This window comes from Euleptes europaea, chromosome 5 (genome assembly GCF_029931775.1).
Source record: "Euleptes europaea isolate rEulEur1 chromosome 5, rEulEur1.hap1, whole genome shotgun sequence".
Lineage (NCBI taxonomy): Eukaryota > Metazoa > Chordata > Lepidosauria > Squamata > Sphaerodactylidae > Euleptes > Euleptes europaea.
In genome coordinates this window covers 44200927-44218596 of record NC_079316.1, presented here as the reverse complement: position 1 = coordinate 44218596, position 17670 = coordinate 44200927, and the positions used below count along the sequence as shown (strand labels likewise).

At 43.2% G+C, this 17670-nt stretch overlaps 2 protein-coding genes across 2 annotated transcripts in view; both read left to right on the top strand.

Annotated features, from left to right (window-relative positions):
* PASK (PAS domain containing serine/threonine kinase) overlaps positions 1 to 4552 on the top strand; it is a 31585-nt gene extending 27033 nt beyond the window's left edge. The window contains 2 exon segments of the mRNA XM_056849862.1: positions 3861 to 4007; positions 4290 to 4552. Of these exon segments, the coding sequence (XP_056705840.1) occupies positions 3861 to 4007; positions 4290 to 4477 (335 nt within the window). The 3' untranslated portion in view covers positions 4478 to 4552.
* A 4747-nt stretch (positions 4553 to 9299) lies between these two features.
* On the top strand, positions 9300 to 15871 carry MTERF4 (mitochondrial transcription termination factor 4). Its single transcript, XM_056850416.1, has 4 exons — positions 9300 to 9323; positions 12080 to 12584; positions 14372 to 14556; positions 15524 to 15871. The coding sequence occupies exons 1-4, from the start codon at positions 9300 to 9302 to the stop codon at positions 15869 to 15871; spliced, it is 1062 nt and encodes a 353-aa protein (XP_056706394.1).
* Positions 15872 to 17670: the final 1799 nt, after the last annotated feature.

Sequence of the window (17670 nt, the reverse complement as noted above, 5' to 3'; positions counted from 1 at the left end):
ATCCAGTCAATGGTCCAGACCACGATCAGATACAGTCATGGCCGGATAATGAACCTGGCCAAGTTATTGGGAAAAATGGTAGCCTGTCTCAGCTCGGTACCATGGGCCAGGTTTCACTTCAGACCTCTTCAGAATCTCCTGCTACCCCATCAGGACTTCATCATTCGGAGCAGGGACAAATCCATTCCCCTCCCCTGGCCGTTCAGGCAATCACTTCTCTGGTGGTGCAGGACCTCCCATTTGAACAGGGGCATACATTTTGTGATAGAAAATCAGATACAAATTTACACGGACGCAAGTCTGGAAGGGTGGGGAGCCACTTGCCAAAATCTCAGAACTCAGGGGACTTGGTCCATGAGCGAGAGAAAATTACACATAAATCTGCTGGAACTCCGAGCAATCCGGCTCGCACTGAAACACTTCAAACATATCATACATCTAAGGCATGTCTTAGTCCGAACGGACAACACATCAGCCAAAGCTTACATCAACAAACAGGGGGGTTCGAGGTCTTCCAGACTACACCAGGAAGCAGTGCTCATTCTTTCCTGGGCCGAATCGAACCTGTTATCCCTGACAGCCGAACACGTGTCAGGGATCCTCAACTCCCAAGCCGATTGGCTGAGTCGGCAAGTCCTGGACGAGGGAGAATGGTCCCTCAACAGGTCAGTGTTCCTTCAGATCATTCAGAGGTTCGGTCATCCCTCAGTGGACCTCTTTGCCTCGGGGAGCAATCATCTCCTCCCCAGATTCCTGACTCGGTATTTTCATCCAGAGGCAGAGAACATGGACGCCCTCATCTCCCCCTGGCCCAAGGAAACTCTCTTTTCGTTTCCTCCCTTTCCCATTCTTCCGAGGGTCATAAGAAGGATAAGAAGGGAAGGAGCCACGGTCATTCTCGTTGCTCCCTTTTGGCCAAGGAGACCTTGGTTCCCGAGCCTACGAGAATTATCCATTCAGCCTCCATGGGAACTTCCGGTATCCCCGGATCTGCTACATCAGGGTCCCCTTTTTCACCCAGACCCTCAATGGCTGCGCTTAACCGCGTGGAAATTGAGCGGCAGTCCCTCCTAAGAGAGGGTTATTCCTCTGAGGTTGTGGACACCATGTTAGAGGCTAGACGACCCTCCACCAGGAGGATTTATAATACTTCGTGGAAGGCCTTTGTTCTGTGGTGCAGACGTAAAAAATTTGATCCACTTTCCCCGGGCATACCAGTCATCCTAGATTTCCTTCATGAAGGATTGGCTATGGGTCTCAAGGCCGCGACCCTTCGCAGACAGGTGGCAGCATTATCCACCGTCTTGTCACCATCTGCTGATGCTCCTCTATCAAGACATCAGCACATCATAACCTTTTTGAAAGGGGTGACTCAAACTTGTCCTCCTGTGATCCATAGATTTCCCACCTGGCGCCTCAATGTAGTGCTCAACGCCCTTACCCGTCCTCCTTTCGAACCTATCAAGGAAATACCTCTAAGGTGGTTGAGAATGAAGGCCATCTTTCTTGTCGCAGTGACATCAGCCCGTAGGGTCTCTGAACTGAGGGCTCTCTCCATGAGGGAAGGCCTCTGCGTTTTTCACAGAGACAAAGTGGTCCTTAGACCGGATCCTGCCTTCATTCCTAAAGTAAATTCACTCTTCCACCGCTCACAGGAATTACATCTTCCCTCATTTTGCCCACATCCTTCACATCCTAAAGAAAGGGAGTGGCATCATCTTGATCTCAGAAGAGTTCTGAAGGTCTACATTAATCGTACTGCCTCCATCAGAAAATCTGATGCACTTTTCGTTTCTTTAGTCAACCCTTCTAAAGGGGGGAAAATGTCCAATGCTGCGATCAGTACAGTAGTCAGGCAATGCATTTCAGAAGCCTACAAGGCTTCCAAAATTCTACCTCCAGCTGGAATCACCGCTCATTCTGTGCGCAGCGCTTCCACGTCTGCTGCCTTTAGTAGGCAAGCATCCCTAGATGAAATTTGTAGAGCGGCCACCTGGTCAACGGCCTCTACATTCATTAAACATTACAAAATCGACTCCGTTGCCTCAGCTGATGCGGCCTTTGGCAGGAGGGTGCTACAGCAGGTCTTGGATACTTCTTGAACCCCACCCGGCGTTATAGCTCTTGGATATCCCGCGTTTGTCAAGATGCCCTTGCACCCAGAACTGAGAACGGAGCCTTGTTTACTCACCGTGACGGCTCCTTCTGTTCTGGGTTGAAGGGCATCTTGCCCGCCCAGTCATTCCAAGACCTACTGTTGACCATTATTCTGGTGAATTAGTCGTTTGGGGACTATTTCTGGTTTTTGACATGACAGATCTCTCCCTATGTCCGCTGTCTTGCTTGGTATTCCATTTCATGTGAAAGTTTACTGTTTATGTTTCTATGTTTGTTCCTTTCGTTACGCAGGAGTTCATAATCATACAAGTTTGTTTAAGTGCTTAATGTTACTTGTGGTTGGTATGCACTTACCTGTCTCCTCAGCTCGGCGAGTACGAAAACTGGCTTTCCCGCCCAGGGAGACAGGAAATGAGTGAAAAAATTTATTTAGTCCTGCCTCCCTGGGCACGTGATGGTAAAACCCGCGTTTGTCAAGATGCCCTTCAACCCAGAACAGAAGGAGCCGTCACGGTGAGTAAACAAGGCTCCGTTCTCCATCATGAAATAAGAATTAGTTTTTAATTATGTAATATGAGGCTGTATATTCTTGCAATGTTTAAATTTGGGGGGAAATGAATTCCATTAATACATTCATGATGTCATGCTCTTCCAGAGGTTTCTGTAAGAATTTTGGGCAATTTTTCTATCTAGAAGATATTGTCACTGATGCTTGGTTTTGCAGTTCTCAAAACTAAATTTGTGTTCAGAGATAACATGCCTCTTCACAGCAAAAATGTTGTAAAATAAACATAGTTGAGAAAAAGACCTTAATCCTGTTGTTCCTTTGCAAATCTGTGTACACAGAATCAACCCCTTATCTCTTAAGTGCTAAATTTCAAGAAGCCCAATGAATAGGAGATTGTTTGGAGTGAAATAGACCTGCACAATGAGCTAAGTGTGAGGAGGGAGAGGAGGCAGTGAAAATAAAAATGAAACCTTTTGAGCAGAATATCCCACAAGTCTTGGGATCTTTGTGTGAAGTGTGTGCAGCCTGAGGTTTATCATATTATTCTCTCCCTGGAGGAGAAAACCTCCATTTTACTCTACAACGTTGCTTAATTTAATTTGGTCCCTTTTCTGTTAATTACAATAAAACCTTTTTCTGTTTAAGAAGCTTATTCCCCCTTGTTCTTTCGAGTATTGGTATTAATCTGGACCTTGGCATACACAGATTTGAGATTTTAAATATATTTTAAAATGTCCAAAATACACATTTGCTCCATGCTAGCAAGGGGACACCTTTGCACATTACAGGACCTTCATGTGTATATCGATTCGGGTAACTGTGTGTTCACTAGATCTTGGGATATTCTTGTGAATCATGTGGTTAAATAGTGAATGCTTCAGCCTTAAAACAAAATAGCTGTGAAAGATTTTGTTTCTGAAGTAGGTAATCCAGACAATCCCTTCAAATGCATGAGCCCATTTTGCATTATCTACAATGTGTAATTTACCACATGGTGCTTAAAGGTTGGTACTTTCCCTCAAACATTTTCATAGTCAAATGGACTGCCTTGATAAGGGAAAATCAAAGTGGAGGGGAAAGCTGTTGAACACTGTTAAAAATTGCAGTACAGTGCATGCTGAATTTAGATTTTCTTTGCTAATCTAAGCACAACTAATGTATAACCTAAGATAATTGAAAGGCAAGCTGAAGATGGATGTACAAGTTACTGATCTTTTTTCTCTTTGTTCCTCAGACCTGATGAATCTCCTCTCTGGACTCTTGCATCCTTTTCCAGAGGGCCGCACAACTCTGGAAATGGTAATGAAGGATACTTGGGTAACTCAACCTGTGAACCTGGCTAATTACACCTGGGAAGAAGTATATGGTTCAGCCAAGCCAGGTATGACACAGGGCTCTCAAAGCTGCTACTTGGATTTCTTGTAGGCAGTGCTTATTTAGAAACGTCACAGGGAAATGGATTCCCATTCAAAAGAGCTGGTATGTTGGCTTGGACAGCAAATGGGTGGGATAGTTTGCTTGTTTTGAACAGGATCTGTAGAATAGTAAAAGGTTGAGCCTGAACTGTATCTTGTAAACTAAGTACACAATGGTTGCTGCACCGTTCCTGTGGCTTTTTGGTGTGTGTTTGGTCTTTCCTTGTTTGTTTTTTTTAATTTCTCAGAAGGCATCCGCTTCAAAATTCATCCCATGGGTGGCAGTCGCAGCGCCTGGACAGTTCCAAGCTTGGGAAGTGAGCAGAGCTTAGATGACGATGCCAGTGTCCATAGGCTGGTGGAACCCCAGCAAGACAGAACTACCGGTGCTACTGAGCAAGAGCCATCAACTTCTTTTCACTGTCAGAACTACTGAAATCTGTACTCTGGACATTTACCATTTGCTGAAGAACATCTCCTTCATCTTCCTTGAGAGCTTAAAAAAATACCAAGACAACACATATACGGTTCTTATGGTGAGTGGCTGGGATTGTAGCCATTCACCCTGCCTGCTGTGAGTGTCTATCCCACCTCTGAGCCTATTGGCTGTGCACCCCTGGGCATCTCATTAGCACAGTGCTTATATATGAAAGTGCCAATGTGTGCTGGCTCAGTTTATGTTGCACAAATCTGCCCATTGCCCGAGCAATTTGAACGTACTCTTGTTGGGGGGTGTTTTGTGCACAGACACTATGGTATGAAGCACTCGTGCATGGGAGTAGGGCGGGCCTGGGGATGAGATGGACAACCATGATCTCACTACCATATGATGAATCACCAGTAAGCTGCTTATTCTGCGTGAATGCTTGTGGTTAATGAGCAGGACAAAATCCCATGTTGCCCAAAGTTGCACCAATGGGACTGATTTTTTACTTGAAGCCATTCCACCTCTACTGCTAAGTGTTGCAAGTGTGGTTTTTTTAAAAGAGGCTAGACATCTGCAGTTGCTTCTCCTTGGAACAGATGTTTGTTGGGTATGCATCCTGTCTGAAATACCTGATAATGTGAATTAGCAGCATGTAAGTGGTCTGTCGGCTTGCTTCAGGCCTTTTCCTGCAAAGTGTTTCTGGGGTGATTCTAACTTCCTCATCCTACCACTCAGGGCTTATTTACCACTCAAAACCAATTAGAGGATTCAGCTAAAACCTAGACGGTTCCCATGCTCGAGGTTTTTGGATACTTCTGCTTCTGAGAACTTTGCTCATCATGTTGGAGGTGAAATTTTGTAGCTCATAGATCAGAGTGTGAGGACAAACGTTTTCTGCAGATGAAGAGAAGACAAGACAGCTTCTCTGTTTTAGTTTGCTGTATTTAAACATAGCAAAGAACTCTGGTCAGAAATTCCTATGATTTATTTGTTAAGGTCCTGCTTCTGTTGAAAGAAGCAGGCCTCAGAACACTCGTTATCTAAAACATCCTTTCCACCCCCCACCCTTTCAAAAAAAACTAAACATGTTATATAGATCCTAGGAATAATTTGTGAAATGCTGGTTTTCATGAGCATTTTTATATAAAGCACAAAAGCATTGTCAAACTTCATCTTACAGTTTGCTTTTTAAGACTTTTGGGATCAGTAACACTGTTTTTTTTAAATGAACTGTACTATAGCACAACATATGAGCATTTTTGGTATTTTTACTATATCTGGATGACCTTGTACATGCACTGTCTGAATAGAGTTGCTTGACACATTTGGCTCTAATTCAGCAAATATGAGCTTTGTAATAAAACCATCTTTCACATTAACTCTTTACAGAACAAGCATTTTAACTTTTTATTAAACACCAATTTAGAAGTTGCTTCTCTGGATCACATTTCCAGTTCTGTAGTGTCTTTATGTTGTCTTGAAGAAAACCACCAATTATTCAGTACAGGAGAGAAATTTCATAACACTTCTTAGTCCTATGCTGCACTCATGGGTAGGCATCTCCAAGACAATCTAATATGTTCTGCCCCCAAGGTGTACATTTATCTATCTTAATGCTTGTTCTTAGGGGTCATGTCTACCTTTACTAATGGAAGCCTTGCTCCTACATAATTCTAAAATGGATTCCACATGAAATGTGTCAAGATACTTTTAAACGAATTGGTTGTGCAAGCCTCCTGTCTTGAATTTTACTGTAGGCCATATTTTGAAACATGGGAGAACATTTAGCATATTAAGTATATTTTGATTGCTGTGACTGCCATCTTAATTGTGTTCTGTCACTTCTAAAGTTAACAGAATAAATTTTTGTATCTTAGTATTTGTGTCTGTGCATGTATTTTGGGTAGATTTGTATGCGACATGATTTATTTCACTGGCAGGCTTGCCAGCGTGCTGTGACTGAGGTGCAAAGTGTGCCAACCTGAGTGACTGCTTCAGGCTCCTGTTTTCAGCACCAGCAGTGCCACCTCTGTGTCCTGTTTTCCAAAAACCAGCACTAACCCTTTGTCATTCCTATTCATTGTCCCTCTCTGGCAAGAAGACAACAAAGCTTTAATGTTTTGGTTAGTCTTATCTGTAATCAGGACAGAAAATCTCAGGGAGGTCAACAGAGTGTCTTGTTCAGGCCCAGGCTATAAGGGAAGTTGATGCCAGGAGTGAATTCTTTCTATGAATACAGACAAGAAATATTATAATCAAAGTCATGATGGATTTCCTTGAAAATCAGCAGACACAGCAGCAGCTTTTCTGGGATTATGCTCTGTTCCTTTGAAGTGCCCTCAATAAAGGGCTTTTACCTGTGGCACTATAAAACTGCCCCTGTGTACATAAACAGGTGCAGGAATCCTTTTAGATGTGACACCCATGTAGATAAACGTGTGTCAAGAACCACCCCCCTTCCTCTCTTCATCTTCCTTTCCATTCACTTAGTCTGCATAAGCATGCACACATTCCTTTAACCGCAACAAGTAGCTGTTCCCTGCAAAGGAACTCGCTGTGTGGACCTAACGCAGGCGCAATTAGAGAATTGCTCGCTGCCAAAGTTGATTTCAGTAGCCAAGAATGACACCATGGGAAAAATATAAATGTATCTTTATTGAAGACAATGGCTGGAAGTATATAAAGGTTGATCAATGAACTGGAGTGTGATTCTTTCTCTTGGTCTCAGCTGGAGAAACCTGATTCTGGCTTGTACTGTTAAATTGGTATACCATTAAATAGCATAAGCTGTAAAAGTAATTCCTGATCTCCAGTGCATTATCCTTAATTAGACCTACCTGGGGTAACGTAGGCACAACACCTTTCACAAACAATGCATTGTTTGTTGATGATTCTCCCAGCTAAGAAAACAAGCCTTTGATTTTTTGTTTAAAAGACTAATGCTGATCATTATTTATGCTGTTAATGTAAAATAAGAGCTTTCTTTGACTGGTAAGTAAAAATTGACTGAGGTCACGTACACATGAACTGTTTGTCTCAGCTTGGATGCTATTGAGAAGCAGAGTTCTAGTTCAACATGGTGTTTAAATGCAAGCCCTGGCTTTTTACCATCTTTCCCCAAACCTGCTTTGTTGTAAAATTTTGGGAAAGGTCCCGGCAAAGCCATGGGGACACCCACGTGAACAGCAAAGTCAGAGTATTATTTTTCTTACCCCAGTTCCCCATTGCAGCGATTTCCTTTTGCCACCAGAAGGCTAGTCCATAAAACATAACTCCTTGGAAGCAGAAAACTTAGCTCGGAGAGGTTCTAACCATCCCTTCTGCCAAACTGGAGTAAAATGCGAAGGAACTTCTAAAACTTGCACGCTTCGCAGCAGCAAACCCGTTTGCCACCAAACACGCATTTGTTGGAAACCTAGGGCAAAGGCCAAATCCAAGCTTCTCGGCGAGTAGGCTTGAATAGCAGGCTACGTTGCAAGTGTCAACATGTATGTCTGTTATAGACTTTTATGCATGCACGTTAAATATTTCATTGGGAGTCTGAGCGTATGATGCCTTTGGGCTCGAAGAACGAATAAATGCACAAGCCTCCATTCCTGCGTCAAGAACCGCCTCCCTCCAATTGCACGAGCGCGCCGCGCCCGTTCCAATGCCTCCGAACCGACTCTAGGAACGTTCCTTTCAGCTTCCGTTTCCGGAGGGAGAGTGTTCGGGCAAGCACCTTCCCCTTCCGTAGTCTCTCGCAGACAGGGAAGCCGGCGGCATGCGCGGTTTGGAGCTTGGGCGGCTCTGCGGGCAGGTAGGTCTGTTCGCTGCGGGTTCAGTCGATGATAAACTTACCCAGGAGGGTGGGAAGGAGAAAGGAACGGGAAGACGCTGGGGCAAAGAGCCGTGGGGAGGCAGCCCAAGCGAAAGGGAGGAGCGGCCTGGTCCCGTCATATTTTGAGCTCCGTCGTTGGTAGAGCCCGCCAGCAGCGGCGTTTGTTGCCGAGATTGCTGCTTTGCAAAAGCAGTTGAACATAGCTCTGATAGTAGTAGAAAAGGGCAAGAGTCCAGTAGCACCTTCAAGACTAACAGAAATATTTTCTGGCAGGGTATGAGCTTTCGTGAGCCACAGCTCTGTTAGTCTGTCTGCAGTAGTAGAAAAGGGCAAGAGGCCAGTTGCACCTTCAAGACTAACAAAAATATTTTCTGGTAGGGTAGGAGCTTTCGTGAGCCACAGCTCACGAAAAGCTCCTACCCTACCAGAAAATATTTTTGTTCGTCTTGAAGGTGCAACTGGCCTCTTGCCCTTTTCTGCTACTGCAGACAGACTAACACGGCAACCCTCTGTGAAATAGCTCTGCTAGGGTGCCAGCTCCGGGTTGGGAAATACCTGGATGCTTTTGGGGCGGAGCCTGAGGAGGGCGGGGTTTGGGGAGGGACGTCAGTGCCATAGAGTCCAATGGCCAAGGCGGCCATTTTCTCCAGGCGAACTGATCTCTGTCGGCTGGAGGTGAGTTGTAACCGCAGGAGATCTCCAGCCGCCACCCGGAGGTTGTAATCAAATGAACGGCTTGCAAGTGCTTACAGGAGTATGAAATTCAAAATATGGCACAAGACAAATGTTTCCAAAATAGGAAAATAACAATGCAATTCTTGCTATTAGAAGAATGTATTGAGAACAAATAAGATACAAATACACTTCTGGAGCAACAAATATGTAACAGTGGGTCAAAATTGATCCCAAAATAAACACAAAATATAAGAATATACTGGCACAAAGGCTCAGTTCATATCAAATACGTTGTAAATTGAGTTCATAGATATTGCATCACATGGCAACGGAAACATGACGTGGTACAATGGAAATCCGGTATAATTCCATTTCGTATAAACTTTCTCAAGTCTTCAGTCTTGAATTCAGTCTTCAATTGCATTGTTATTTTCCTGTTTGGGAAATATTTGTCTTGTGCCATATTTTGAATTTCATACCACCTGGAGGTTGGCAACCTGATTGGATTCCGCGGTCTCCTGTCTTCTGCATTTTATTCAGAATTGTGTGGCTCCCACAAAATAATTACACGGCTTTTTAAAAATATCGTTTCATCTGCGATACCTACTATGTTCTAGCTCTGCGTTTGCAGTTTTAACATGGCTTTGATTTGTGCTCATAAACATAAATTGGGAGAAAGTTTGGAACTCCTGCAGGGCGAAACTGGGTGCCGCTGTGGCTGTGTTCCTCCTTGAAGGCCAATTTGGGCGGCCACCATGTCCATTGAGTGAAGCTGGATCCATTCTCCTTCTCTCCACGCCATGCCCAGGCCAGTGAAGCAATGCCAGGCATTGTAATAGTCTTTGTCTCCTCATGGAGGTGGGGGCAGCTCTGGGTTGCAGTCCGTCAATCCTGGTGAATGGCCAGTCGGCCCCTGCGTGTGAGGGGGACCCTGGCATGGCCTGTAGGGAGGGGCACAGCAGCTCTCACCTTCACCTGTTGGCCAACAAGGCACTTACTTTGTCTTCAGTTGGCTCTGCAGCCTAAGGTTGCTATTCCCCAGGTGGATGCTAGAGTTCTAGAGTTACAACTGATCTCCAGACTAGAGATCAGTTCCTCTGGAGAAGAAGGTGACTTTGGAGGATGGACGCTATGGCATCACATCCCTGCTGAGCTCCCTCCCCTCCCCCTACTCCACCCCTCCCTGGTCTCTGCTCCTAAATCTCCAGGAATTTCCCAAGCTGGAGTTGGCATCTCTACTGCAGCCCTCCCCCTCGCAAGTCTGGTCCATTCCCAAAGTTTTGGCCTCCTAGTAGGCCTCTGGATTCTCCCTGGATTCACTATACTTCAGGTTTGAACAGGTGTATTTAATCTCCACAGTGCTTTGAGGAGGTTCTAGGAGATAATACTGCATGGCATGGAAGCACTGCTTTGAAGCTGCAACTTTTAATGTTATCAGACAAATAGGAGTCTCATAGCGCTTAAAGGACTAGCAAGATTGATTCCAGTATAAGCTTTCATGATTCAGAACTCGCTTCTTCAGATGCATTGATTCATAAGTTTACATTTAACATGAGAAAATGTGGGAGTGGGGAGGTGTTACAAAGAGAAGCCAGTTTGTAACAATAACCAAAGATAATTAAATCCATTCCGAGTGGGTGAGGATAGATGGGTCAGAGTAGGAGAGATGTAAAATCAGATCTAATCAAGGAAGGTGTAACATGATGTGTGAAACACAAGCAGAATTAATAAACATTAAGGAGGATAATTCTGAACTATTGACACCTATAGTTAGTGAGGAAACTCAAGTGTATAGGACTTTCCATTGGACTTCTGTTTGATTTTGCTGCAACTGACTTAACACCGCTACTGCTCTAGACCAGTGGTCGGCAAACTCATTAGTCAACAGAGCCAAATATCAACAGTACAACGATTGAGATTTCTTTTGAGAGCCAAAACGCCTTTTAACAACCATTCATGCACGGGAGGTTTTGCCTTGGATTTGCCGCTCTCTAGATGCACATTTTCCCCATCTGCATTCTCAAAACTCTGCAGGGGGGCTTATTGTTGAGTTTTGAGAATCTGGATGGGGAAAATGTGCATCTGAGTGGCAAATCCAAGGCAAAACCTCCCATTCATAAATGGCCAATAACCCCCCATGCAGAGTTTTGAGAATCTGGATGGGGAAAATGTGCATGAATCAAACATGGCTTCCCCCCCGGGCCCCGACCTCCTCCTCCTCCTTGCCGCCGCCTGGGCTCCTTCCTTCCTTCCCTCCCCGGCCGGCGTGCCATCTGCCCGTCCGCCTGTCCTCAGCGCCTCGGCCTCCTCCACCAGCCAAAACCAGCGTAAAAAATCCTGCCCGCTGATTGGCTGCCGCCGCCCACCTTGGCACCGCTGGCCCTTGAGCACTGCGTGCAAAACCCGGCCGCGCTGTGAGGGGAGGGAAAGGGGGGAGGAGGAGGAGGGCGCTTTCCAGAGCCGCACTCAAGGGCCCAAAGGCGTATGCGGCTCGCCAACCACTGCACTAGACAAACTAAGATTTCAGTCTGCCCTTTATGTAAATTGTTTTCAGAATAACAGCAAAAATGTAATGTGATACAGAAATGTTCGTGTCAGAGTACTCTGATAGCTGATAGTATAGACATGGAACCAGTTGTGTATCTCATTGTGGTTTGTAAGATTAAAATAAATCTGAGATATATCGGATTTTTCTCTCACCCACCTTTTTATCTGTTCTTTAACATTTTAATGTATTCTCATACTTTAGCAACATAGCTTTCGTAGCATAACACTTTACCTGCACGCTATGAACCCCAATAGTGTCCTACTTTGGTTGACATCTTTATAGTGCAAACAGGAAATGGGTAACCGACCCAACTATACCATCAGTTTGAGGACTTGAAATGAATGGTAAAATGGTTGTGTGGGACAGGGAGAACAATTCACAGTGTAAACCTAAACAAAAGTATACCCTTCTAATTCCACTGAAGTCAGTGGGCTTAGAAGGGTATAACTCTTCTCAGGATTGCACTGTTGCTTTTATGAGGACTTTTTAGTGTGGTAATTCTTATGTCTGAGCTCTCTGTAAAAGCAGTTATTAGCAATAAGATTAATTCTGTTGTCTATCTTTGTAGGTCTTACAGAGGCACAGCTTTGCTTCATTTGCCTATCACAGTATCCAGTTATCTTCTTTGAATTCATCACCTGTTGTCTTTCCTTACTCTCTTCGACACCTCGGATTCAAATTCGTTGGGACCAGTTCTGGACAAAATGAAATCAGCTTGCACCTTGCTAGCTCCAACCCAGATGGTAGTGATGGTCCTCAACCACTGGAGACTCTCCCCTCTTCTGCTGCAGAGCAGCAGAGACTGGCTAATTCTAGCCACCTGAAGTTGGGGAAAGTGGTTGATTCATTCTTGGACATGGGGTTCAATCAGGCTCAAATAAAGGAGTTGTTCAGTGTGCAGCCCAAGCTACCTTCTCAGGCTAGGTTGGCTGTAGTTTCAGAACTCCTCCTCTTGGGTTTAAGCACTGATTCCATACTGAACGCCCTACAGAAGAGTACTGAACTGTTGAGGATGTCACCAAAGCGCCTAAAGGACCGTGCAGATCTTCTGAGAAAATTCAACTTTAAGGAAGGTATTGAAAAGCACTAAAGTGCTGACCTTGTCTAGGAATATGTCTCATGTTCCAGGAGCCACATTGTGATTTTGGGGAGCTAATTTGCTTGGACTCTTAAGCATTATCTTTAGTTCTTTTCTGTGGGTGCTCTCTGAAATAAGCCTGGTGCTAAGGAGAGATACAAAATTATGCATGAGATGAAAGGAAGCATAGACGCTTTTTAGGTTTGCTAGAAACTTATGTATATGAAACATTTTCAAAGGCATAACAGTACATACATGTCGGTGGTCTTTCAGAGGGAGGTTGGACCCAGCTTTGGTGATCTAGCCTGTAATCTTTTAGAATAGATAATTTTACATTCTGTTTGCCTCCCTGTTGCATGTGTGTAAAGTGCCGTCAAGTCATAGCCGATTTATGGCGAGCCCTGATGGGGTTTTCAAGGCAAGGGATATTCATTTGGTTTGCCATTGCCTTCCTCTGCATAGCAACCCTGGTATTCCTTGGTGGTCTCCCATCTAAATACTAACCAGGGCTGACCCTGCTTAGCGTCCGAGATCTGATGAAATCGGACTAGCCTTGGCCATCCAGGTCAGGGACTCCCAGTGACTGGAAATGAAATCCAAAGAGAAAGATTTAGGTAATTATTAAAATAACTGAAATAAGTTACAGATTTTAAGGACAGCTGACTGATATCATAAGTGGATGGAGAATCTTCAGATTTTCTTTGCCTTTCAAGTGTATTCTTTTAGTCTTCCCAATCTGTACTGTATAAAGAGGAACTTTGTAAATTAGTGTTTCCTTCATTCAAGACTATTTTTTTCTCCTTCATGCCAACAGAGAAAAAGTTCTTCTTTTAATTTTGCTGCCAGAGAGCTACATCTGTATTATTGCCCTTGATGTATTCCCCAATACTACCATTGTTCCTGCATGGATTTTTGTGTATTTGTAGTACATATACATGCATGAGCGTGCAAAAATAGGAGGAAAAAAGCATACAAAACAGGGCAGATGTATTATATGAAATGACAGTCTAAAGTGCTTGCTTACTCCTAAGTATTTTTTTCAAAAGGAAGTGCATCAATCAATTGCTTGAAATGGGCAATGTTTCTGGGGATCTCAAACTTCAAATGTGGAAAATAAAATTGGAATCCAGTCGCACCATAAACACCAAGAAAGTTTTCCAGGCTTTTGTGAATCAAAGCTCACTTCATCAGATACAAATGAGAATGAAGATCCATAAGTCCTCATATTCAGGTCAAAAGGTGTAGATGTTACAAAGAAGGACTAGTTGGAGTCAGGATGCCGAGGTGCAATGCAAAACATAATCTGCCTCATCAGAGCAAGGAGATACACAGAGGTGGGAAATGCAGAAAACTACGGTAGTATCTGTAATGAGATAAGAATCCCATGTTCCTGTTCAGCCCGCGGGGGGGGGGGGGGGGCTTTGTTCTGAACTTGGTAATGAATTCTAGTTCAGCAGTCTCATGTAATAGCCCCTTGAAGCTTCTGTGTAGAACTGCCACAAAAAGTTGGTATTTTAAGGTGCTACTGGACTTGAAATTTTGTTCTACTACAGACTAACAAGGCTGCCCACCTGGAACTATTAGGAACATAAGTTACTAATTTGGAACAAAGTAGATATTCCTACAATGCTTATGGGTTGTGTAGGTTTTTAATGGACTTCTAAATCAGGGGCATTGCCTGAGTTGAGAAGCAGATTGCTCCAGTTGTTCCTTTTATTTATCCTAGGTAGTAGCAGCTGATGTAGGCATGTCTCTGTATTACTGTTTCTTTTATTTTGACAGGTAGTCTGAATCACATGGTGATTCACTGTCCAAGCATCTTCACCTTGCCCCAAAACCGAATTGAGGCCGTAAAGGATCTTCTCATGGAAAAATGTCTCTTCACTGTTCAGCAAGTATCTAAAATTATACAAACATGCCCAAATGTCCTCCTAGAAGACCTGGATGATCTGGAATACAAATTCCAGGTAGGTCTTGATTAGGTATTGTTAGCTTGCATTTTGTTTTAAGATTGACTTCTTTCTAACACAGATAAATATATTTCCATATAGTTTAATCCACAGCCCCAAAATAAATAAGTGGGCTTTACTGTGCTGATGACTCCAAATCCTAAAATTCCAGTATATCACACACTCGTGTCATGTGCAGGTTAAGTGTGTTTTAACAGGGAGTTGCTAAACAATTTCTATCTTTTTAGGACTAGATTTTGCTTTTACAACGTTTTTGTTCTTTTCCCAAATACTGATACATTGCATATAGTAGTGAAAATAAACTTGGCTTTTCATACAAATCCATGTGCTTGTTGTCATCTTGCAAGAACTTCTAATCTGGATTCAGGTAATTGGGCTTCCTCTATCATAGCATTTTCTTTGAATTTATTATAATACAAGCTGTGATTTAATAGTTTTTCCCCCCTGTAGCTTATGCTGTTGGTGTTTAGATATTAACAACCCTTCACACTGTTTTTGTCTTTCCGTGAAATGTTTTCAGAGCTCTCTACCTGCCACTAATGGGGCTGGTTAACTGTTTCTGTAGTATGATACATCTCTGAAGTTTTTGAAGTAACTCATTTCTCTGGTTGACTGATGACTACTGTGGTTGTCACTTCTCCTTTGAGGACTTAAAATGCTTTTGCAGTTTTAGGAAGAAAAATCCTACATCCGGTAGTCCTTGTATTGAGATGTGAACTAGAAACCTGTTTGACTTGGCCTCAAGTTGTTGTGCTAGGTAAAGGCTTGAAACAGAACTCAAAACATCTCTGTCCCTTCTTAGGGGCAATACTCTGGCCACTGTCCAGTCCTGCACTAGATGCCCATATGTCTAACTTTGTATAGGATTGTGGTGTCAGCACAGAATATTAACAATAGCTGCAATAAGAATTGCTTGCATCTACTAAAAGTATTATATATTAAAAATCCCTACCCTTCTCTTTAGTTTGCCTATTTCAGGATGGGAATTAGACACAGAGAAATAGTGAACTCTGGTTTCTTTCAAACATCGCTGGCTGAGATCAAGAATCGGCACATCTTCTTGGAGCGTTTGGGACTCTATCAAACACCTGATAAGAAAGGACAGACCCAGATTGTGAACCCCAAACTGAAAACCCTAATCAGAGCTTCTGAAACTGACTTTGTGACCAAAATAGCCTGTTCTTCAATTGAGGAGTATGAGATTTTTAAGAAACTGCTGGCCCGTGAAAAAGAACCAAAGTGGAATAAGGACGGGACACTGAAAGGTGAGCTTTCAGACATGGGGAGTGATGAAGAGTCAGATACAGAATGAGTTGAAATTAAAAATCTAACTTTTGTTTTGGATGCAATTTATTCATGTCTCTTTTTTTTCTCTCCTGGGAATGGGCATAGGGTTTATGATGGTAGCTAGCATATAACGATTGGTCATCAGGGTTTATGCAATGAGTGGGAGGTCAGTGTTAGTTTCAGTGGGAATTTGGAGTTAATAGCAGACTCTGGTCAACTTGTGGCTGTATAAAAATAATGAAACAAAGAGCTTTGAACCTTTTGATTAGTAAGTGCTTTGATTCTTTCCCTTTGAATCCACACATTTAGGCCACCACAGGGTGAACTGGAAATGGGACCGCTCATTCGCTTTTTGAAAACTAGAATTTACTTTACAAAACCCTACTACAATTTATAAGGTGGGGAAAGCCTGGGAAAGCAGGACTGAGCTCCCTTTCTACCCCACCTACCTTCCCAAGCATTTCTCTTGAAGAAATAATTGCAGCCATATTGTCACAGTGTAGTTTCAGAACCAAAGTGGAATGAGGACGGGATACTGAAAGGTGAGCTTTCAGACATGGGGAGTGATGAAGAGTCAGATACAGAATGAGTTGAAATTAAAAATCTAACTTGTTTTGGATGCAATTTAAAAAAATGGTAAAAATGGTAGTTGCTATATAATGGAAAGCTTCTCCTTCTGTTTTGGATTGCCCCATAGGCCGTTCTTTCCCCCTCACCTCCCTTCATGAACTGGGTAGCGCCCCCCCCCCATTGGTTTTTTTAAATGCTACAACCCCTGTTTCTCCATAGCCAGCATCATGATGTCTTTTCCCCTTAAGAGTCAGAGATGGTGTGCAGTTTATTGAACCAACAAGTGTGAGTTCTGAGTTGGGCTCCCAAGGAAAGGAAGATGTGTAGTGTGTGCTCGGAAGCAGATGTTAAATATTTTTGTGAGGTACTGCGTAGAAAAGGATTTTTATAGTTAACTCCTGAAGTCTTTCCTTGTTTGTAGAGAAACCAGACTGCGTTTTAGATTAAAATACAATTTATTTAAAATCAAAAACAACTTTGACAGAATAAAACATTTTAAGTTTATTGCTGCATTATGTATGCTTCAATCTGGCTATAGAATACTGGCTTGATATAGACTCTGTTCTATCTTAGACTGCGGCTAGGGAAAAACCAGTGTCACTGTGTGACATACCTTATTAAAACTTCTCACTGCCTCAGTCAGTTGCAGCTGCTTTCAAAAAGCTCACTGTGCTTAGAAAAACATTTTTACTGTGATGTTACCACTACACTTCCACCTTTGTAGTGTAGAAGTTGCATGTGTAATGGGTGGTCTACACTACATTTTTCTGATACTCGCTTCTCTTCTTATTGACAACAAAGCCTTAGAAAACAAATGACTCCTTGGAGAAATCAGCATTTTAAATGCCAGAAGTAGATTTTAAAAAGTCCTTGGTTTGAGCAGTATAATGAAACCCATGGTTCTCTGCTGTCATATCTGTGGTATACCCCTTATCCACCTTAAGTGATGAGCCACTTACTCCCTTTTCTAGCTTTTTAAGAAGCTGCACCCCCAACCTGAGAAATCCAAATCTAAAAGGCCCAATGACAGTGTTCTGTTAAATGCCGTTAAGTAGCAATAGACAGAGTCCCTGCATCTAGTCCATCCTTTTCTTCAGCACTGTGTTTACCTCTTGTTTTTTTGCAAGTACCTCTGAGGTTTAGACTGATTACAGTGAGAAATAGTATGCCACATGGGAAATGTGGGCCCAACAGTTGTCGAGTCCCACTCTCAATTGTACCTGTAATGACTATAATTAGCACACAGGAACAGGC

What these genes read in the sequence shown, in the direction of transcription:
- MTERF4 (XM_056850416.1), top strand. Translation starts at nt 9,300, where the DNA reads ATGACGTGGTACAATGGAAATCCG. An exon ending in CGTGGTACAATGGAAATCCG is followed by an intron (nt 9,324 to 12,079) that starts GTATAATTCCAT and finishes CTATCTTTGTAG; the next exon opens with GTCTTACAGAGGCACAGCTT. An exon ending in AAAATTCAACTTTAAGGAAG is followed by an intron (nt 12,585 to 14,371) that starts GTATTGAAAAGC and finishes TTATTTTGACAG; the next exon opens with GTAGTCTGAATCACATGGTG.